The sequence below is a fragment of the Vulpes lagopus genome, chromosome 18 (assembly GCF_018345385.1).
Source record: "Vulpes lagopus strain Blue_001 chromosome 18, ASM1834538v1, whole genome shotgun sequence".
In the NCBI taxonomy this organism is placed as follows: domain Eukaryota; kingdom Metazoa; phylum Chordata; class Mammalia; order Carnivora; family Canidae; genus Vulpes; species Vulpes lagopus.
The window spans coordinates 16,065,257-16,089,101 of NC_054841.1; the positions used below are offsets into that span (position 1 = coordinate 16,065,257).

At 46.0% G+C, this 23,845-nt stretch overlaps 1 protein-coding gene and 1 long non-coding RNA gene across 2 annotated transcripts in view; one reads left to right on the forward strand and one right to left on the reverse strand.

Moving 5' to 3' along the window:
* Nucleotides 1-2,669: 2,669 nt before the first annotated feature.
* LOC121477752 lies at nt 2,670-21,427 on the reverse strand. The gene is made up of 3 exons (XR_005984357.1): nt 20,424-21,427; nt 10,510-10,625; nt 2,670-4,409 (listed from the first exon to the last, which is right to left on the reverse strand). It is a non-coding gene; the product is annotated as an uncharacterized LOC121477752 (long non-coding RNA).
* Nucleotides 5,853-23,845, forward strand: part of JPH2 (junctophilin 2) — a 64,617-nt gene continuing 46,624 nt past the window's right edge. Inside the window, exon 1 of the mRNA XM_041732268.1 lies at nt 5,853-6,741. Coding sequence (XP_041588202.1) covers nt 6,363-6,741 — 379 coding nt within the window. The 5' untranslated portion in view covers nt 5,853-6,362. The remainder of the gene's footprint in view (nt 6,742-23,845) is intronic.

Sequence of the window (23,845 nt, forward strand, 5' to 3'; positions counted from 1 at the left end):
GACAACTAGGTCTCATATCTGCCTCTGCATTCAGCCTCTTGTGAATATGGGGTATCGTGTGACCGCTAGAAAACTACACTTGTGGGGGGGATGAGCATGAAAAAGGCAGTTAATATGTTAATATCATGTAGGTAGTTTCAACCTCACAGATCTCCTGAAACAGTAGACTTCCAGACCACACTTTAAGAACCACTAATTAGGGGGCAGCCAGGGTGGCTCAGCGGTTTAGCGCCACTTTCGGCCCAGATTGTGATCCTGGAGATCCGGGATCAAGTCCCACATCGGGCTCCCTGCATGGAGCCTGCTTCTTCCTCTGCCTGTGTCTGCCTCTCTCTCTCTCTCTCTCTCTCTCTCTCTTTCTGTGTCTTTCATGAATAAAATCTTAAAAAAAAGAACCACTAATTAGGCCATTAGAGTTTCTACTGTAAAGGCACCTACCACCCACACCCACTCCTCCACAACTAGTATCTTGCTTCACCTTTTATACTGGTGAGAGTGGAGCAGTTGGGCTTATTGTGTTACCTAAAGTTCCTCAATCTTTAAAGTCCTTTTTAGCTTTTCAGTCCAGTGGTCTGGTTATTTACTTAATTCTGTATGCTAACAGAACAGTCTCCAGAGAATGAAGAAAGAAAATGCCTTCCTTTCAAACAAAATTATTTTAAGGAGAGGTGTTGGGACAAAGTTGAGAAGAACAGAGTTCCAGTGACTGACTAACCTGTTGAAGAAATCCAAACTTGGATGAAAGCTAAGCATTCCAGATTCATGGGAATAAGTTTTAAGTATTTACATTTCAGTCAAAATCTCAAAACATGAATCTTGAAGCTAAAAATTACTCTGCTCAGACCAAGTTGGGCCAACTTTTATGTGTGTGTCCCTCACTCAAACTTGTGACCTTTTGTGAGTGTGATTTATTGAACCAATCTCTTTGCACCATGGGAGATGGATTCAGATTATGGATTGAGAAATTTTACTCTGATGTCTTGAAAAGTAGCATCCTGACTTGGGCCTTTATCACCTATTCATGGAACATTTATTCATCCATTTACTCAGCAAATAACTCCTGGAGTGCCCACAACACCAGGCAGAGCATACTAGGTGCTAGGAAAAGAGCAGAAAGCAGAATGACATCCTTGTACTCAGTGGAGAGAGGAGGATTCCAAGATCATACGGGCTGGGGCTGAGCTGGGGGCAGAGAAGTTTCTGTGATGAGGTCAGTGACATTTGAGCTGAGACCCGAGGAAAGTGAGGGAGTGAGCCTGGTGGCTACTGGGGGGAAGAGCATTCCTGACAGATGGAATAGCACAGATGTCAATGAGGCTTGAAGCAGGTGAGCTCAGAAGCATGGGGCAGGGGCAAGGGCAGATCATGGAGGGCTTCTCAGGCCATTTTAAAGGCTGTGACTCCTGAATAAGGTAAGGGGCATTTGGGTATTTGGGGGAGAGGCAAGACATATCAGAATGACCTTTATAAAGCACTGGCTGCTCTGTGTGGACTGAGGAGAGCAGGAGAAGGGGAGGTAAGGAGGCAGTAAATCAGGCAGTGGGTTCCCGGGCTTGGACACTTAGCAGTGCAGAGAAAAAGATGTATTCTCGAATGATTTTGGAAGTACAGTTGAGGGGAGTTGCTGATGGATTAGATACAGAGTGTGAGAGAAAAACTGCAATTAAGGACTCCAGAGGTTTTCAGAAGCTGCGAATTGGCTGGAGGAGCAGACATGGGAGGAGAATTCCGGAGTCTGGTTTTGCTTTTGCCAAGTCTGAGGTGCTTCTGAGACCCCTGTGGTGACATTGAGTTGGTGGCAGACCTGTTCTGAAGATCAGTAGGGAGGTATGGGTTGGAGACACAAATGAAGGAGCCGTCAGTATATGGATGGTGTTTAAAGGTCAGACTGGAGGAGACCACCTGGGAAGTGAATGTAGGTAAAGACCCAGACAGAGGATCAAGCTCTGGAACATTCCCACAGTAGAAAGGTCCCCGGAATGAAGACCAACCAGCCAAAGCCTAGGTAGGAGCAGCCAGTGAGGCAGGAGCAGAATCAAGAGAGCAGTCCTGTCAAGGTAAAAAGCGTTTAATTAAGAAGGGAGCTGTAAGCTGCCAAATGGTGCAGAGAAGGAAAGGTGAACACCCACTATGTGCACACACGGCATACAAGGGGGAGTGGGGAGCGCCAGGCACTTAGACTGCATTTATGCGTATTTTTTAAAATGACGATAATCCTTGCTTCAAACAACTCAGTTTGGAGGAAGAGCTGGCATGTGGGAAGGCACCTAACTCAGGAAACTTGTCTGAAGGAGGTGGGGCTTCTTCAGCTGCGTCTTCAGTGGCAGAAAAGTTGACTCAAGTGGGTTTCTGTGTGCAGGCCTTCTCTCTTGTTCTGTTTTGGATTTTTTTTTTTTTTTAAGATTTTACTTATTTATTTGCCACAGAGAGGGAGAGATCGTGCCCGAGAGAGAGCACAAGCAGGGGGAGCAGCAGGCAGAAAGAGAAACAGGCTCCATGCAGGGCTCTATCCCAGGACCCTGGGATCATGACCTAAGCCAAAGGCAGATGCTCAACCACTGAGCCATCCAGATGCCCCTCTGTTCTGGATTTTTCAGGTCCCTCCCTTCCAGGCTCCCTAGGAAATGATCACACTTGAGCAATGAGAAACAGAGGGAGCAAATGACTTCCTTCTCTGATCAAATAACAGAACCACAGACGAAGAAAAGACCTGGGAAAGAGCAAGAATGGAATAGCTAGCTAATTTTAAAAGTGATTTAGAATTAATTCCAAGTTTATTAAATTCCCTCTGTCTGAGGGAGTGGGTTTTCCTAAGGAAAAGCTGCTGTAATGCCCAAATGGCCTCAAGAGGACTCCCTTTCCCGGGAATTGGTTTAACGGGAGAGGCAAAAAAGTGAGCTCCTCTAAAATCTCGGCACTGGTCGCCTAAGGCCAGTACCAAATTTGGCAAAAAATTTACTTAAACTAAATTTTGATTTTAAGAAATCAAAGTGTCCGTTTACCAATAACAGAGTCTGTCAATTTAAGAAGTGATAAAACCACAGGGCAATGTTGAGTAACCACGTATTGTGAAGAGAAAGACTGCTTCCGTGTCAAGGTATTTAGCATTTGGGAGGTGATTCTGACTTAACTCTTTGGTAACTATCTTATTAAGCGTTCTAGTTTGAAGAGCAACTTATCATGTGAGGATAATATTAATAATAGTTAATATTTATTAGGTGTTTAGTGTGTTCTAAGCCTTTGTACAGTATTAAGTTACCCAACCATATAAGGAAGATAATGTTATCCTGAATACTAATAATCCTTTGAGGTAAGTACTTTCAGTTGAGGAAATTGTGGCTCACGGAAATTAAGAATTGGCCCAAGGTCATACCTTGGATGTGAACACATAGCTAACTCCACAACTACCTATCCTACATAGCCTATGGTAAATAGATTCATGAACATGTAAATGTTATTATGAAATAGTTTTGGTTTTTTTTAAAGATTTTATTTATTCATGAGAGAGAGAGAGAGAGGCAGAGACATAGGCAGAGGGAGAAGCAGGCTCCCTGCAGGGATCCCAATGTGGGACTTGATCCCAGGATCCAGGGATCACGCCCTGAGCCAAAGGCAGACACTCAACCACTGAGTCACCCAGGTGCCCCCAAGAAACAGTTTCTTAATTTGAAAACATATAGGGGGTTCTTAATCAGGAATGAGATTCATCTGAGGAGCTTTTAAAAAGAATACAACTGCCTAAGCCGTTTCAGGGAACACTCTAGTCATTGGCTGGGGGCAGAGTGCTCTGGAATCTGGAATCTGTTTATGTTTTTAAGTTCAACAGGTGTTGAATTTAAATCTTAAGTGCACCCACCCTTGGTAAAGAACCACCATAGGGAGCTGCACGGATAAACAGTGGCTAAAATGATCAGGTGGAACAGCTCAGGAAGACACAGCAGCCACCCAGCCCTAGAATAGGATTATGGTGATTTACCCAGCATTTAATGACAAAGAGTATTGAATTTGGGTAATTCAAACCCCTCTTAACTTCCATTTAGAGATGTTCTTTCCTTCCCCCTTGAGAGCAGAGCTAGAAAGAAACATGTGATTCTCCAGAGGCCTTGGTGAGAAAGTGGCAAACCCAGAGCTCTCTGGGGTCGGCAGCCAAGCGTTCTTAGAAGTGAATTTGTGTGAGCAGTTCAGTCCGCTTGGCTAGATGGTGAACCAAAACCTAGACGATGCAGTCTTCATCCGCTGCTACTTGCTGCCTGTCCACTCGGCAAACAGCCAGTGACAGTGAGCTCAGAGGCTGGGTGTTTCTGCCTGGGAGTGAAGCAAGGACCCAGGAGGGGCGCCTTGACAACGAAGGAACCAGTAAGAACTGGGAGTCCACTGGGATGAAGGGAGAGAACATTTTCTGTCCATTTCTGAAACAAGAACAAATCTGCAGTGACTTCAAGGAGCCTGAGTCATCGTGGGATTTGGAGTATGTCAGATGAAGTCTGAAGTCGAATAACAGTCCAATAGTCCTCAAGTGCCTTCTGTGCTTGCTTTTTTAGTGATTTCTATCTTATCCTCCCCCTCCAACGTATCCCTCCGTCTGTGGGATCCCCCCAGCCCCAGCAGCTTCCTGTTCTTTTTTTTTTTTTTAAGATTTATTTGAGAGAGAAAGAAAGTGCAAGCAGGGGGAGCACCGGGGGAGGGGAGAAGCAGGCTCCCCACTGAGCAGAGAGCCCGATGTGGGGCTCAATGTGGGGCTCAATGTGGGGCTTGATTCCAGCACCCCGGGATCACGACCCAAGCCAAAGGCAGACACTCAACTGACTGAGCCACTCAGGCGCCCCAACAGCTTCCTGTTCTTGACGGCTCCTACCTTTCCCAGAATTACTCTATGCTACTATTAACCCTGGGCTCAGCTGGGATTTCCAATCCTTAGTCCTGGCCACAGCCTCAAGTCACAGAGATTTATTTGTCCCTTTCACTGAAGTTTGGTGGGAACCTGAGTGCTGGGAATCCACCCAGGGCCTTCACTCCTGATCCTGCCCCAAGAGCTTTCTCAAGTCTGGTCTCATAGGCTCTGAGGACACCAGAGAAAAAGAGAAACTTGGAAAGGGGATATTTTTTAAAAATCATGATCCTTGAGTATTGCTGAGACAGCCTCATTCCAAATAACCAGCAACTCTGTGTCTCAGAGGAGAGCAAGGGAGCCATCAGTGCCTTCTGCGCGGGATCTTTCCAGGGTTTCGCAGGGGTGTGGAGAGGGATCAGGGGTTGTGCTTGAGCGATGGACTCAGGTTCACTCTATCTTCCAGACTCTGTTTCCAGAACCTGACTTCTCTTCCTGAGTTCCTCCTCTACTTTCAAAAGCATATGTGAAAGCATGCCCGTTCCTTTCTTTTTAGGTCACCGGATTCCTTTATGGGGCTGGCAGCGGGTATAGCCCCAGGTCCTGTTAGGGCATGTGAGTGGTGGTGGGGCTGAGATTTGCCAACCTCTACACTCTGGGGGATTTTGAGTGTTCCAGGACTGGGTGTTCCACTAGTCCTCCTCCCCACTCCCTTCCCTGGCCCCTCTGCCCCTTCTCCTCCTGCAGACTCAGGACACCCTGAACGTGGAAGGGAGCTCCTACCCAGGGGAAGAAAAGCCACCCAATTGCCCCAGCTACCTCCACTTAGTTCTCAGCTGCCCTCCTTCGCCCCTCCGGCTACTCCCTGGGTCTGAAGCACTAGCCCAATTTGAAACACCCCTCCCGCTTTGAAGGAGGCTGGGCTGGCTGGGGGGTTATTTTGGGAGCAGCTTCTGAGATCCAATGGCCTTGTTAGGGCAACACTGACCTTTCCGTCCCAGGAGGAGGGCAGGATTGAGAGGGGCGGGGCAGCAGCCCGGAGACCGACAGCCCTGCACACCCACTGGGTGGAGAAGGGGGCCAGCCGGCTGCAGGAATTCAGCCTTAGGCTGGGGGCTGTCACCAAGGAGGAATTTCCCCTCTTTGAAACAGGCTGGGGACCCCTCCACCCCACCCCTTCCACTGTGCTTCTTAAAGGGATCACACCGTTTTTTCCTTTGACTCTGGGGAAGCCAGACTTGGGACGCTTTATGGAGACTTTGAATCTTTCCCTCCTGCTTCCTTCCCAACTGGCAGCCTTCCTCTGGCTGGTTGAGTGGGGGCCTCCTGGGCATGGCACTGACCAGCCGACCCAGTGCTGACTTGGCTCCCGGGCTCATTCAGCCTCGGGGGGCATCTTGCTTTCTCCCTCCCGGGGCACAGTGGTGAGTCAGGGGCGCCCAGCCCTGAGTGTGCGTGGAGCGTCGCTGGCAGCCCCCATCGCCCTCTCTCCCCCAAGCTGGAGGACGGTGAGGCTGTCAGGGGCTACGATGAGATGAGTGGGGGCCGCTTTGACTTTGATGATGGCGGGGCATACTGCGGGGGCTGGGAAGGGGGGAAGGCCCACGGCCATGGGCTGTGCACCGGCCCGAAGGGCCAGGGTGAGTACTCCGGCTCCTGGAACTTTGGCTTCGAAGTGGCGGGCGTCTACACCTGGCCCAGTGGGAACACCTTCGAGGGATACTGGAGCCAGGGCAAACGGCATGGGCTGGGCATAGAGACCAAGGGACGCTGGCTCTACAAGGGCGAGTGGACGCACGGCTTCAAGGGACGCTACGGAACCCGGCAGAGCAGCAGCAGCGGTGCCAAGTATGAGGGCACTTGGAACAATGGCCTGCAGGACGGCTATGGCACGGAGACCTATGCAGATGGAGGTGAGCCCAGCCCGGGGCCCCGCAGAGCTAGTAGGAGCCAGATGAGTGAGGAAGACTGGTGGAGGGTGGGAAGAGGGAGGGGCAATGTGACACAGAATCTGAAGAGCCAGGATGTTCCTTGCTGTGTGGCATTGGGCCTCTCAGCATCTATTTCCTTGTTAGTAAAGGTGGGGCCCATAACAGGGCCATTAAGCAGTGTTTAGGACAAGACCTGCTATATAAATACACATTCAACACACATTCAGTAAAACCTAACTACCACTGTTTGCATGCTAGGATTACAACCAGCCATGGAATATACTCTGGCTTGTGCTCTAGAGGAGCTTGGGTCTAATCTCAACTTGACCATGAAAATTATTTTCAAGCAATAGATCATGAAGTATTCGTTCATTCACCCATCCATCTACCCTCTCATCTACCAATTCACCCATGCACCTACCCATCCATCCACCCACTCATCCATCCACCCACCTATCCATCCATCCATCCATCCATCCATCCCTCCATCCATCCATCCATCTATCCATCATTTTGGATGTACAATCGTTCCGTGGTACCTCCTATTTACCAGGTATTATAAAAGAGTTAGATATAAAGAAGAATAAGATACAGCCCAATGCTTCAAAGATAGGCCTGTAGACAATTATACATGAGTCGGGACAGAGAGCTGTGGCAGAGAAGTTAGATTTGAGGAGGTCAGGGACTGCTTTAGAAGAGGTAACATCTAGCTGGATCTTTTGGGGGAAAATTGCTTTGGAGAGGAATGAGTAAGAAGCTCAAAAGCATGAGTGTGCCTGGTGGGTTAAGGAGATGGAAAGGAATTTTCTGTGGTGAAACAGCCATGGGAAGTGACAGAGAAAATATTGTCACCTCATCCACTGGGCACAACTTTGCACGTATCACTTAGTCAGGCCTCAGTTTCCTCATCCACAGAATGGGTTTTAGAATGTTAGTGCTGTGCAAAATATAGTCACTAGACAGGCAGGATCAACACCACCTGCCCACCAGTTAAAAATGCAAATTCAGGGGCCCCACCTAGACCTGAATCTGAATTAGAATCTCTAAGAGTAGACTTAGGTATTTGTTTTAAACAAGTCCCCCTGGAAATTTTTATATACATAAAGTTTAAGAAGGATTGATTTAAATCAGGTACTTGCAAAGTATTGATAGCCTGCTAAACTGGCCTGCTGCCTATTTTTGTACAGCTTGTGAGCTGAGAGTGGTTTTGCATTTTGAAACATTTGAAAATGACCAAAAGTAGAACTTGACTTTGTGACATGTGGAAATTATATGAAAATCCCCACATAACATCCTTTTGGCCCACAAAGCCTATAATATTTGCTATTCAGCTATTTACAGGAAAGTTGGCTGACTCCTGCGTTAAATGGTCATTCAGTTTCCTTCCAGCTCAGGATAATTCTGTGAAGTCTCCTTAACATGCCCCATTGGGAAGAGAGCTGACACAGATAACTCAAAATGATAGCTACTTTAAAAATATTTTAGCTTCTGTCAGAAGGCATTCATAGTTTATTATTTGTCACTAGTCTCCCCTTTTTCTGACAGAGGGCAGGAAGTGGGCAGTCTGGGAGTGGGTTTGGGATGGAGCAGGAAGGAGCACGAGCCAGCCTAGGGTGGAAAATGTGCTCAAGCTGAGGCCCCTGGGCATATACAGAGGGGCCTCCGATGTAGGACGGGCTCCTGCCTGGGCTGCCTGTTGGTGCGTGTCTGGTGCGGGCCCACCCTCAGATGTGTCTGGATGTTAATGAGGCTGTGTCCCTGGAGTTTCTATGGGTACAGTGGCAGCTACACAGCACTGGCTACAATTGGACAGCGCTGAGGACAAATTCTGGCTGCATGCTTCCTAATTCGGTGTAATTCCATTCACTGGATGTTTATGTTGGACACTGCGCTGATATTGGTGATGAGTAGGGAGCAGGCCCTGGTTTCTCTGGCTATAACATGGAGATGATCCTCGAATGCTTGTTGGATATCAGTTACCTACCTACCTACTGGTACACAGTATGCCAAATGTTCCTTCCTTCCCTCTTTCCTCTCTCCAAATCAAGAGGTGTGTGTTGGGGGCCTGGGTGCGAGTCCTAGAGAAACACATTTCTGGGAAACTATGGACTGATTTCCCACATGTCTTAAAGGGGGAAAACCCTTCAATCACTCATTCACTTGATTCACTCATTCACTTCTCATTCATATTCAATTCAATATGAATGAATTCATATTCATTCACTCATTCATTCATGCAACCAATATTATGGAGTACCAACTATGTGTCAGGTACCATCCTACAGCAAGTTCCAGTAGCCAGGGCCATGAGCAAGAAAAGGTATAAAAAAAATGGAGAAGGAAGAGGTTGGTGTTTTTTTTGTTTCGTTTTTTGTTTTTTTTGTTTTTAATTTTATTTATTTATTCATGAGACACACAGAGAGAGAGAGAGAGAGAGAGAGAGGCACAGACACAAGCAGAGGGAGAAGCAGGCTCCATTCCATGCAGGGAGCCTGACGTGGGACTTGATCCTGGGTCTCCAGGACCACACCCGGGACTGAAGGTGGCACTAAGCCACTGAGCCACCTGGGCTGCCCGAGGTTGATGTTTTGGATAGCATGGTCTACGAAGCAGGATGGGAAGACTCAGGAGGGAGTGATGATTTCCAGGCAGAGGGAATGGCAATCACAAAGGTCCTGAGGCAGAACTGGACATGGCATGTTTGAGGAGCAGCAGGAATGGCAAGGTGGCAGGAATAGAGTGGATGAAGGGAAGAGGAAGGGGCTGACAATGGAGCTGTGGGTGTGAGCCAGATCACGTAGGTTTTGTAGAGCTCTGGGTTTGATTCTGGGTGCATGCAGGAGTTCTTCAGGCCAGGTAACTGAAAGACCTGCTCCTCTGGTTTGTCAGAGGCCCAGACTCTTCTTCCGAATGAGACAGTCCCACATCCAGGGGCCCTGGAAACCTCACAGATCTCTCCCAAGCCACATATGAGATGCAACTCTCCAAAATTAGATGTGGCCACTGCTTCGGAAAATCTCTTTAATCAACCTGTCATCAGTTCCCTGAGGGTTTGTTAAGGACCTGCCCTTTGCCCCATCCTGAGTAGTGCTGAAGAGAATGTAGACAAATAAGATCCTGTGATTAGAGACGGCTGGGAGTCGGGTAGCCCTGGGTTATTACCTTGGCCTATCCTATTATTTAATATCACGGAGCCTTAGTTTCCTCACCAATAAAATGGACTTCTGCTAATCTCTCCTAAGATTTCTCATGGGAAAAACGGGTACTCAGTAAGTGGTAGTGGCGATCATTACTATTAACTTTCATTAATTTGCTCAATAAATATGTACTAAGTGATTATTATGAAGCCAGTAGTATAGCACTGGGCGGGAAGAGCATAGAAATGAACAGAATGGAAAAGATCCCTACCTTCCATAGACTCTAACAAGAAATCATACTCTAGAGTGTTGGGTGCTAGGCAGGAAAGTCCTGGGGACTGAGGAAGGAAGAGGCAGGCAACTAACCAGACTTGGGCATTCAGGGAGGCTTCATGGAGAAAGTGGCAAGCCCAGCTCTGAAGTATGGAGCGAGCCAGGTGACAAGGGTAGAGGATGCGTCCTCCAGGTTGAGAGAATGGAGTGCACAAAAGCTAGGAGGTCTTGAACTTGCTGCCAGCCAAGAGATAAAGCTGAAACTTGCATCTTAGCCCCAGTTTAAGGAAGTACTGACCAAAGGGACAATATGTCCCATTTCCTCCACGCCCCACCTCACCTTGCAGCCAAATGTCCCAGGTGATGGCCTCCTCTAAACCAAAGGAAACAGCAGTTTTCTAAACTGGAGGACTTGTCCCATTAATAGGTGGTAAAATCAGTTCAGTGGGTCGTGACCTGCATTTTTAAAAATGAAAGAACAGAATAGGAAAATCAGAGTGTTTCACAGAGCATAAGAAAATATTGCTTCCTGAAACTTTCATTCAGCTGAAGATGTAGGTACATGTGAAATGTGTGTGCATATCAAAACTCCTGTGTTTACATACACCGTGTATTTCTTACACAATGTGTGCATAAATGTATTTCTTACTGCAGGTCGTGGTCAAAAAAGTTTGAAAATCACTGTTCTAAAGTGACTTGACGTGGCATCTTCATCAAAGCCGTGGCCACCCCCACCTCCACAAACTCTCCCTCTCCTCCACGCCTGTCACTTCGCCTGTCACTTCGGTGGGAGGTTCATTAAACTCTCCAGCTCTCTCCTAGGGCCTGGGGAGGAGAGGAAGGTATTGAGACAAGGAGCTCTGGCTCCCAACCCCTGCTATAAGTCTCCTACCCATTCCCCCTCCCCCCCTGTAGCCCTCTTCCTCCCTGGCCATATATAGCAAACCTAAAAATAGCTGCTGGCTTAAAGCGCCAAAGCAAGCATATACCCCAGCCTTAAGCAGTAATGCTCCTTTGGTTGCCTAGCTGCTATTCCCACCCCAGAGACCCACAGACTCCAGGAAGGGCCACCAGCAATCTTTGCTTTCCGAGGTCCTTGACCTGCACCACCACCCCCTTGGCCTCAGAGGCCCATCAGCACGCAGGCAATATGTGTGCATATGTACGTGGACTGTCTGTGTTTTTCCTCAGATAACCATCAGATTCTCAAAGTAATCTGGTGCTAGGTTCCAGAAGCACTCTTCTAGTCAGTAATTCCTTCCCTCAAATCTGCAATGGAAAAACCAGGCCCAGGGGGTGCTTGGGTGGCTCAGTCGTTTAAGCATCCAACTCTTGATTTCAGCTCAGGTCATGATCCTGGGATGGTGAGACCAAGACACGAGTCAGGTTCCGTGCTGGGCATTAGCCTGCCTAAGATTCTCTCTCTCTCCCTCTGCCCACCCCCTGCTCTCTTATTCTCTCTCAAAACAAAAACAAAAACAAAAACAAAACAACCCCCCCTCCGCAAAAAAAACCACAACCCAAAAACCAGGCCCAAAGTTAACTTTGTTCATAAAGTTGATAATAATAATAATAGTTAATTTTTCATGTACATACTATGTGCCAGGTGCTGCTCTTGACATGGAACATGTTGTATTATTTAAACCTTCACAATAAGCTTATGAGGAAATACTGTTATTACTCCTATTTTTACAGACAAGGCAAAGGAGTCAGATGATTTATATGCTGTATTCTTTCTCACAGTCCTCTGACTAGTAAGAGGCAGAGACAGAATTTGATGGTAATAAATGATAATTAAATAGTTCATAGTATATAGGATGCCTGGGTGGCTCAGTTGGTTAAACATCTGACTCTTGGTTTCAGCTCAGGTCATGATCTCACAATTGTGGGATCAAGTTTTGCATTGGGCTCTGTGCTCAGTGTGGAGTTGGCTTTAGATTCTCTCTCCCTCTCCCTCTCATCCTCTCTGTCCCTCTCTCTCAAATAAATAAATAAAAATCTTTAAAAAATAGTTCATAGTGTAATATTTTAATAAGTAATAAACATCTATACAAAATACGACTGGCTACATAATTTGTGAAACTCAGTACAAAATGAAGATGTAGGACCCCCTCTTCCAAATCATTAAGAATTTCAAGTTAATGACAGCAGAGCATTAAACCAAGTGCAGAGCCCTGAGCAATGACACAGGTTGATGCTCATGAGGCAGACCTTGACAATGGTCACAACTGCCTCTACCACTTATCATGTCTTTACACCAGGCTTTGTGCTAAGAATCTTACATGCATTACATTATTCAGGCTTCTTAATAATCCTTGTTGACTACACTCAAGGGGTTCAAATCTTTTTGGTTGCAACCTGCCTTAAATTAGATATTTCACATTGTAATTCTGTACATACACACAGAAATGTAAAACTGAAATAAATTATCACAAAATAATATTTTCTTTCTAAATGTGTGGTACTTACTATTTTTCTTTTATTCTATATTGTTGAGAGAATTAAATGATGCCCTGATAGAGTAAAGCACGTAGAACAGAATTTAACATGTGGTTAGTGCTATTATTATTATTATTATTATTATTACATGCTGAAAAGATGGCATTTTTATGTTTATGACAATTGAGTCAAAAACCCAAGCTTCTCCTCTTTGGATCCAATTTTCTCTTACCCAAAGTTGATAACTTAAGCTCATTTTAGCCCAACAGATCTGAACATGGGAGCAAAATGAATTTGCCACCCAGGGGCCTGAGTAATACCTAGTGTCACATTATTTGACCCTGGGACATGTATTCCTTGAAGCAACTTTATTCATTCTTGCATTCATTCATTTGTTCACTCATTCATTCGTTCTCCAAAGGAATATCTTTTCTATTGATCTGTTTGCCCACCTTTATGCTAATATCACACTGCATTTGTCATTAGAGCTTTATAGTAAATTTTTAAATCAGAGAAAATCCTCCAACTTTGCTCTTCTTGTTTACGACTGGGTTCTTTTGGTCATTTCCATTTCCATATACATTATAAAATCAGCTTATTGATTTCTACTAAAAAGCCTGATGGGAATTTGATTAATAATGTATTAGACCCATTTATCAATTTTCAGAGAATGAACAACTTAATGACAATGAACCTTCCAGTCCATGGACATGGTATGTGTATATATATATATATATCCCTATTTTAGGTTCTTTAATTTCACTTAGCAATGCTTTGGAGTTTTCAGTATTTTGCACATTTTTTGTTGAATAAAATACACAAGTTTTTAAAATGATACTGTAAATGGAATTTTAAATTTCATTTTTCCAATTGTTCATTGCTAGGTTATAGAAATGCAATTATTTTGTACATTGATTTTGGATCTTTTTACACTGCTAAGTTAATTTCTTAGTTCTAGTGGGATTTTTCTGGTTCTCTTTTGGATTTAAAAGGAACATCTTTTAATTTAAAATTTCTTAATTGCTATTAAAAATCAAGTGTGGAAATCCTAAAAGAGTCTCACAGTATGAAAAGAGGCACGTGGTACTTAGCACTTACGGCTTACAGCAGCCAGATCTGGGTTCAAATTCCAGCTGTGCCACTTCTTAATTCTATGAATGTGTGTACACATGTAACCCCTCTGAGCTCCTGTTTCCTTTTTTCCATTAGAGATGTCAAAATCTCCTTCAAAATATGGTTGATGCAATGAGATGAGATAATACATAAAAAGCACTCAGCATAATGCCTGGCACATAGAAAGTGCTGAAGCTGTTCTCCTTTCTGCATTTCCTTCACAGTCAGAGGGTGAACTAATTCAGGATGGCCTGAAACAAAGCTGTTTTGGGGAGACCATTTCAGCACAGAAACTACCTTTTGACTTTGGAGCAGTTAATAAGCTAAGACTTTGATTTGATTAGTTCTGCCTTGAGTCCTGCCAGTGTAGATGGAACTCACGCCAGGCACGATTCCCTTTCGAATGTAGAATCAGCATAATTTAACCTCATCTTGAAAATCTCATGTCCTAGTTCACAGCCAGGGGGCCAGCATGACAGCCAGCTGAGTTGCTGTCATGGCAGCTTCCTGACTTTATCTGGGACCCCAGGGGAGCAGAGCAGAACCTCAGCAAGACAGGGAAGTGGACACAGTCTTCCTTCTCTGCAGCCTTGCTTTTTGTGATACATGTGTCCAGTTGGCCAAATCTCTGCACACATGCTCCTGTCCAAGGCCAGGCACTTGGGATTCATCAAGCTTGCTTATTTCCAGAGACTGCTAATTCTGTGTCCCCAGCAGCTGTTCCCTGGATCAGCCCTTGCTGCCACACCCTTGTGAGGAATGTTGAGCCTCATTTTCTGAGGGCTCTGGTTGAAGCTGGGGTGCAGGCTGAGCAGGACGATGTTGCTTCTTGTCATAGACCAGAGGGCTGTCTTTGTTCTCACCTATCTCTTCCGAAGCCAGAGCCACAGAGTAGGTAGACAGTAAGGTCTGGTCACAAGTGAAGCATCCAGGACCCGTACTCATTCCTCTATAACTGAGAGTTGACAGGCCCAGACCCACCTGGCAAAATTCACAGAATGATCCAGGGGCTGTGGGAACTCCAGAACCCCCTTCCCTCTAGGCAAGTACAGAGCACCTTGTGTGTGGAAGCATTCAAGCACATGCTGCCAACTGTCATATGGACAGTGTAAAGTGGGAGCCATACCAAGGCTTATGGGCTGCATACAGCCTGCAGGAAATGCTCTGTTTGGCATGCACAAAGTTTTTATTACTTTTATTTTTTAAAAGATTTATCTATTTATTTTAGAGAGAGAAAGTAAGCAAGCAGGAGCAGGGGGAGGGGCAGAGGGAGAGGAAGAACCCTCATGCAGACTCCCTGCTGAGCGCAGAGCCTGACATGGGGCTCAGTCCCAGGACCCCAAGATCATGACCTGAGCCAAAGTCAAGAGTCAGATGCTCAACTGACTGAGCAACTAGGTGCTCCTCTGACTTTTATTTTATTATTGTATTTTTTTAAAAAATATTTATTTATTTTTTTATTTGAGAGAGAGGCAGGAGGGGCAGAAGGGAAGGGAGAGAGTCCCAAGCAGATCCACGCTGAGCACCATAGCCTGATGCAGGGCTAGACCTCACAACCCTGAGATCATGACCTGAGCTGAAACCAAGAGTCGGATTCTCAACCAACTGAGCTACCTAAATGTCCCTATGATTTCTTTTTAATTTAAATTTGAATCCTTTATGGCTACCATCTTAACAAAGTGATCAAATTTCATATTGTTGATGACAGGACAACCTTACAATACAGGCGCTTGATGGAGACATGCAGAGAAGGGCACAATATCACCTATACTCTGTTCCTACCAGGAAGGTGTGGAGAGCAGGCAGTTGATGCAGGTCCTTGTATATCATTGTAAGACTCTGGCTTTTATTCTGAAAAGAGTAAGGCCTATCAGAGTGACGTGATAGGACCTTGATAAAAGGGATTCCTTTTGCAACTGTGTTGAGAGACTGTTTGGGAGAGAAGAGGTGGTACAGAAAGAGTAGAAGCAGGGAAATAAATTAATGAGTTTATTGCAATGTTATGGGTGAGAATATAGGCTTGGGCCACCATCTTGTAGCAGATGGTGGAGAGAAGTAATTAAATCCTGGATCTATTTTGAAGGGTAGAGTCATTAGATTTTGCTGACAGATTGGATAGGGAGAGAGAAAGAAAGAGGAATCAAGGTTTTGGCCTAAGCCACAGAAGGATGGTATTGTCCTGAGATGGGCCAAGCATTCAAAGAGGGAAAGTCAGAAGCTTGGTGTTGGACATTGTGGGTGAGAGATGCCTGTTGCACATGTCACGTGGGCATGAGGGTTGTGGGGAGGCCTGAGCATAGAAAGGGGGCCCGGATGACCAGTGTGGGGCCTCCTTTGAACCCAGACTCTCCCCTTGATTTCTTTTGCCTTCTCTACACCCAATTATTTCTGGTTTCCGGGGCCCTCAGGGTTACTGAGCTGACTCAGAGCCTGGCAAAGGGATTTTCACCCAGGCCACAGGTCCCCAGGGCTGGCAGCAACCAGGGTGATGTTGCTTGGCTAATCCTCTGCTTCTTGTGTGAGCTATGGGGTGTCATTTGGGGTAGCAGCCTCTGAATGTGGGGAAGGTGGAGCCCTGCAGGCTTTGGGGACTTGTCATACACCTGCTGTAACCCGACCCTGCTCCTAGGAGCTGGTCATAAACATGCTGCTAGCTCCTCTGCTTTGGGTTGCCTCTCAGCGATCCTGGGAAACCAGGGGCAGTGGAGTTTTGGTAGGTGGTAGCATTCGGGAGCTCTGGGAAGGGACTTTGGTGCTATCCTGCAGGCAAGCCAGAGAGCAAGTCTTTAGGATTCAGCATCATGATTGATTGGCAATGTCTGTTGTGGACACAGGGTGGGTAAGAGAGGTCCCATATGACAGATTACTTGTTGCTTTGAACTAAATGGTCTTGGAGGGCCATTCCACCTGTGGCCTCCTTGGGATTGAGATAGTCTCACTTACCCTCACCCAAGTTGAGGTTGTCTAGGAACGTGTTACACGTTTGCAGATATCCAGAGTGAATACGACAGTCTGTATTACATGTGGGGTGCTGGCACCAGCTGCTACCATCTCATGAGAGCCCATCGCTAAATTTTCAGGAATTTTTTAAGCTGGCTATTTGACTGTGGCCTTTCTAACCATTGTGGGTATATTTATATGATGAAAATTGTCTAGCACTACCAATTAGGGTTGTTTGTTTATTTTTCCAAAGAACTATTCTACCAATATACCACTGAACACTGTGCTAATACGAAATGTTCATTTTTCTTTCTCGTCCAGATTGAGGGTAACCACCATCCTGTTTTGCCTGGGGAACTGTCCTGGTTTTAGTAGTGAAAGTCCTATGTCTTGGGAAGCCCCTCAGTCTGAGGCAAACTGGGATGACTGGTCATCTGGCAATCTTTCCCCATGAAGTGAAGGGAGCCAACATTTACTGAGAGTCTGAGATCTCTGCTAGAGAATCCACGTAAACCCTCCAGGCACTCTGCAAAGTAAACTTGCTATGCTTACTTTATTGACCAGAGATAGACTCAAAGGGAACTTGCCCAGGGCCATGAACTTGTTCACTCATCTGACATACCTGATGAAAGCCTTCTATGTGGCCGTCATTGCCTTGAGTGCTGGAGATGCTGTGGTGATTAAAGCAGCCTTGATCCCTGCCCTCAGGAGTTTGTGTTCTAACAGCAGAGACCAGCATTGGACAGCTAGTTAATTACAAGTGGGATAAGCAATTTGAAGGGAAAGTAGAAGAGTATATGGGGTAATGGGAACCTGACCTGGTCTGGTAATCATGGAAGTGGTGTCTAGGCTAAGATCTGAAGGATGAACAAGGGTTAGCTGGGTAACAGGAGCCACGCTGTGCCAGGGAAAAGGAACGAGTGCAAAGGCTTGGAGGTGGACACAAGAAAAGCCTGTTGTGTTCAAGAAAAGGCAGGAGTACAGAGATTGAGAAAGAGTGGAGTTGTGAGGCTGGAGGGTTGGCATGGGCCCAGATCATGAGGGCTTTGTGGGTCGCAGTGCAGAGTTTGACTTCATCCTTATGGATGCTGCCAGACACCCTCAGATACTGCTCGGGAGCAGGGTTTCTCCACCCCCTGCCTACCGCTGCCAGGGGCTCCAGTTGCTGATGGCTTGTCAAAAGGAGTTGCCTGACTCTGTGGGGTAGCTAATGACTGTTTGATACAGGAGTTCAAAGACCCAGCCTCCTTGGACAACTCTGAAGGGCTGTACCAGCTCCAGAGACCCCCATAGGATCAGTGGAAGCCTCTGGTTACAACAGTTGAACAATTTCTACTGTTGAATCCTACTTCCTTCCTTAGAGATGTTCATCCCAAGAGCATCCCTCCCCCCCCCAGTCTCTCACATACAATGTTGGCTTCCTAGGGACCCAAGACAATCTGCAAGGTACTTGGAAGCCACTGCAAGGTTTTAGGTGGGGTCACCTGGTCAGATCTACCTCTAATTAAGGAGATGACTCTGGCAGCAGTGAAAGGTAGACTGAAGTACCAGGGGAGGTGAGAGACCAGGGAAGATGCTGTTGTAGTAAACTAGAGAGAACTGGTACACACTAGACCAGATGGATGGGGTGGGGATCTGAGAAGTGGGGAAAATTGTAGCAATATTCAGAGTCAGGTCTGTTTCCAAAGCCCAAACAATTTCCATTACTCTGCTGTCCCCAAAGATGTGTCAGGTTTGACTCGCTTTCTCAGGGACACTGGGTCCATGCTCTTTATCAAGGTGGGTTAGAGCCAAGGTGGGATACATCCCCTATACTCAGGAGCATCTATACAGTTATCTGTGGCGTATGGCCATTCACCACGTGCGTTGGTTTATCTGTTCCAGTTCTGATGTGCCTGGACAAGAGCCCCTGACCTGGACTCTCTGTGCTCAGTCCCCTACCTGCCATTCTCCATCTTAAACCCTGTGTGAAATCTGCTGATGACACTTCCCTGGTCCCGTCCAAAGATCTTGTGCTAACATCTAATGCTACATGACAGGACTTAGAGAAGGACTGGGGATGCCTCTTAGCCCAAATAGAAGAGATAGAGACAAGATAGCTGTCATAGGAGGTAAGAAGTGACAAACCTCTCAAGCAATGAGAGTATGGAGGAAGGAAGATAGCCTGGGAAGTTTTCCTGTAGGAGGTGGCTTTGAAGCTGGGCTTTGGGTGGACTTGGAAAGACAAAACCAGGAGGGTAGATTGGGACCAGGTCATGAAAACATTGACTGTCAGGTCAGGATTTCCATAGGCAGCAGGGATCCTGGAAAGGAGATAGCCATGATTCTTTCCTCTCCATCTCTCTTCGGTCCTCCAGGGACACCGATGTTCAGATCTCAAGAGAGTCTCCTAGAAATAGGCAGGTGTCATCGGCCAGAGGGGGTGGTGTTCTCGATGTCCCTTCTGTATTTGGAGGCAGAATTTCTGCCTGTATTTGGAGGCAGAATTTCTGCCAGAATTTCATGTTCTGGCCCACATGTCTCTTCTCTGTTTCAAAAGGGACTCTGGATCTCCTAGACTTCCTGTGGGTTTCTGATATGGTGGGCATCCTTCAAAGCTGAGGTTTGGGTAAGGGCTTTCAAAGGGATGTGCTTGTAAGGAATGTGCTCAGATTTCTAGGGGTGCCAAGGAGAAAGCACTGGTCAGGACACTTGGTTGTGACCACCGACAGCTACTATACTTGCGTGATCTTGAGCAAGTCATTTAAATTCTTAGTTTCAATTGTTCCAACTATGAAATCAGAATGATGATACCTATACTTTTTAGGATATATTTTTTTATCTGCAGGTAATAGAAAACCCTACCTCCAAGTGAATTAAACGAGCACTTTCTATATAAATATAATGTGGGCTACATATACAATCTAAAATTTGCTAGTAGCCACATTTAAACAGGTGAAATTAATTTTAATACTATATTTTATTATTCAAAATATGATCTCTCCAGTTAATCCCCTCTGGGCCACCTTTTCTTTTTTTTTTTTTTTTTTTTATTTTATTTTATTTTTTTTTATTTTTTTATTTTTTTATTTTTTTATTTTTTTTATTTTTTTTTTTTGGGCCACCTTTTCTGAGCAAAGATTCTGGCCTGGCAAAAAGCTAGTTTTTATTGAGCGCTTACTGTGTGCTAGTGTCCTCACATATGATTCACTTAGTTTTTGATCAACCAATTCTCTCCCACCACCCAAGGCACTCTGCACCACTTGCTGTGGCTGCCTCACATTTATTTCCGGTGGTTGATTAAATCTGGTCTATTTGGCACTCGATTCCAAGCCCCTTGAGGGCAAAGATCATGCCTGTTTATTTAGCAATGTGTTCCCAGCATCTAACACCAAGCATGCAGGATCTACAGCAAATGCTTATTGAATTTGAGTAAATGAATGAACAATAATCTGAAGTAGGTATTACTACCTCCATTATAAGAAGAACAAACGGAAGCTTAGCAAGCTTAAATAGTTCATGCGTATTCTAGAACTATTTGGTGTCAGAGTGAAGGTTAAAACCCAGGTTATTCTATACTAAACCACAAGGGCAACTGCAGGGAGAAGGTGATATTCAGGTTTCATAAAATTTAGGAGCCTGGTCTGAGGGGCAGAACGTATTTACCATGGTTATGGCTTTCACTAGCCTTTTACACGTACCCTGATAATCTCCAGGGTTTGGGCTGCTAAATCTAGACACGAACACGTTGACAGCCATTGCCAGTCACTACTGAGCACTTACCACGTGCTGAATCATGAGGGATGAAAGAGAATGTGGTTCCTGCTCCTGGAAGAACAGAAGGGTATCACTGAGAAGATATAGATTCATCAGACGTATACCGTGGGCTTCCTTGGGCCTGGGAACTGTGCTAGATGCTGGGATCACAGCAGGAATAAGCTGGACATGGCTCTCTCCCTCTTGGAAGCCAAAGTCCAGTGGGAAAGGCTTATGGTGAACAAATGATCTTAGTAATTATTTAACTACAACTGGGAGAAGTGCCAAGAAGAAATTCGGGGCAACATGACATCATGTAGCAGTACTCAGGGAGTAGCACTCAAGGAATCCTCCCGGATGAAGTCACATTTAAGCTGAAGATTGGAATACCAATAGAAATTTGCTAGGGGAAAAGAGGAGAAGATGCTGAGGAGTGGGCGTGGGGGAGCATGTGCAAAGGTCCTGAGGTAGAAAGGCAAGTATGCCTGGAGAGTTGTTCAAAATAAATCAGGAGAGGTGGTCAGGGGCAGCCACCCTAGGCCTTGTATTCTGTGGAGAGTCTTGCCCCTTATCCCAAGGGCAGCGGGAAGTCCTGCAGAGTCTATTGGGCCAAGTGAGGGGGCCAGCCCGAAGGTTATCAGGAGGCACTTCCTTCCACAGAAAGCTCCTCTCAGCCAGATGGCTGTGGGTGGGGTCCTCCTCCCCCCTCTCTTCCGATGCAGATGCATTCTTCCAGTCCCCAGGGAGAGCTGCCCTGTCTTAGAGAGAGTCAGGCTGGGGATGGCCCCAGCACTTGGCTTTTCCCCCTTCCCAGGGCCCCATCACTCCCAACCTCCCTTGGGTGTCTGTGCCTCTTGCCACTTGCTTGTAAGTTTCCTAATATAGCCTGGCCGTTTCCTCCCCAACTGGTGGCCAAGAGCTGCTCTCCTGTTGCAATCTCAGTTTTTCTTGGGCTTAAAGGGACCATGTCAGCCCATCTCATGCCAACTTTAAGCTAAAGGTAGATTGGCTGATTTAATTTCACAAACTCATCCAACCCAGAGATTAGATGTCATCTGTCTTTCTCCCAGTTTTCCATCTTCTCTGCTCTATTCTTGTTCACTTTCCACTTTCATATACATATTTTTTTTCTTCTTTCTTCTGAGTACAGTGGAGGGAGCACAGCTAAACATGGATGTGAGTCTTGGTATAGTTATTAGCTCTCTCGCCTTGAGTGAGTCTTATAGGAACCATTAAATACCTCTCTGGGAGTGAGCTATGCAGATTTCTGGGGGAAGAACATTCCAGGTAGAGGGAGCCCCAAACAGAAGGGCCCCGAGCAGGACCATGGCTAATGTGTGGGAGGAACAGCAAGAGGCCTTTTTGGCTAAAGTGGGGTGAAGGAAAGGGGAGAACCGAGGGAGGTGAGGACAGAGGAGTGACAGGGATGAGATCAGGGAGGGTCCCTGGATCACTAAGGACTTCAGCTTTTCCTCTGAATGAGAAGAGGCAGAGCAGTGTTGCGATTCTGACTTTATTACATTTGAACAGAATCCCTGGGATGGGTGCGTTAGGAACGGAGAGAGGAGCACAGGGCCGAAACAGACCAGCGTGGCAGCCGTTATGAAAATCCCGGCAAGACAAGGATGGTTCGGGCTACCATGTAGTAGCAGCAGGGGTGGTGGGAAGTAGCCGGATCTCAGACTCACTTGGAAAAGACAGTTGACAGAATTTTCTGATGGGTATTTGCAGAATGCTGTGCTGCAGTGTGTTTTTTTTTTTCCTTCTTAAAAGTTAATTAATTTATTCATTAATTAAATCAAGGTATAGTTTCTATGCAATAAAATACATTTCAGGTGTACAGTCTTGACAAATGTATGCACCAGCACCATCACGGCATAGAAGGTTTCTATAAATTGAGAAAGCTCAAGGGGATCCCTCCTACCCACAGCCCTGGTAACCACAGATCTGCTCTCTGTCATTCTATGTCAGTTTTTTCCAGGCTTTGATGTAACTGGAATCACACGGTTTGTATTCTTTCATCTTTGGCTTTATTCACTCAACATGCATTTGAGATCCATGCTGCATAATCAGTAGCCTATTCCTTTTTAATGCTGACCAGTAATTCCACCATGTGGTTGATTACCTCTCCATCCATTTACCAGCTGATGGACATTTGGGTTGTTTTCATTTTTTTGTTGTCTCCTTTTTAATCTTCCCCCAAACCCTAGAAAGTGGGTAGTATGTATCCATTTTCCAGATAAGCACATTGAGAATCAGAAGTAGGGGATCCCTGGGTGGCGCAGCGGTTTGGTGCCTGCCTTTGGCCTAGGGCGCGATCCTGGAGACCCGGGATCGAATCCCACGTCGGGCTCCCGGTGCATGGAGCCTGCTTCTCCCTCTGCCTGTGTCTCTGCCTCTCTCTCTCTCTCTCTCTCTGTGACTATAATAAATAAAATAAAAATTAAATAAAAAAAAAAAGAGAATCAGAAGTAACTTGTTCAAGGCTCTCCAGGTTAGATGATATCTGAGCTCAGTTTGTCTCCAACATCACATCTATTTGTCCCCCTGTCTCCCATACAATGTGACCATATGTGAATGAGCTTAGAAATGGGAACACATTAGTTTCCCATCTATCCACCTCCCCATTTTATCATTCTCTGTACCATGCTCTCATTTCTCTGTTCTCTGCACCTGTCACGCCCATTTGAACTGGGTTCAAATCCAGAGCTGCCTCTTCCTTACTGGGTGACTTTGGGCAAGTCATATAACCTCTCTGAACCATTCCACCTGTGAAATGGAGATCATGTTTGTATATTCCTCTACAAGATCATGCCCACTGATATTTCCTTTTTTTGTCTCTTTCCAAATAAAGAGGCCCTTTTACAGTTCATGTACTGTGGTCATTGGTTTTTTATGGCTGCTCACTGAACGGAGGAGAACTCTGATGTCCCTCTCACTGCTGGCTGCACCTGCCTCCTGTATGTAGAGAGAGGCTGCACAAACTGGGGACCCTCTCCAACAAATTACACAAGATTTTCTAGTGGTGAAGCCTGGAAATTGGTATTTTTTAGAGCTTCTGAAGGGCAGCCAGGATAAACTCTGGGCTCAGAGCATGAACTTTGGGCATTAGCTAGACTTGGGTTTAGATTCTGCTTCCTTGGTCTAGTCACTTAACCTCTCAGACCACCCACTTCCTCTCCTGTAAATGAGCATCATCATGGGACCCACCTGATAGGACCTTTGAGAGGTTTAAATGAGCCCTGGGCACTGTATTTGACTCTTAATGGGGTCTCTTCATGTAGAAAGGGCTGAGGGCGGGGCAGGGACTGGGGGTTTGAGCAGGAGCAGCCTGTGCTGGGAGGGACCGGGCAGTGTGGAGTCAGGTGGACACGCTGTCCTTCCCCTGCAGAGTCACAGTGCCCAATTCCCAGAAGGCCAGCAACTCAAAGGTAGGCCAAACTTTAGAG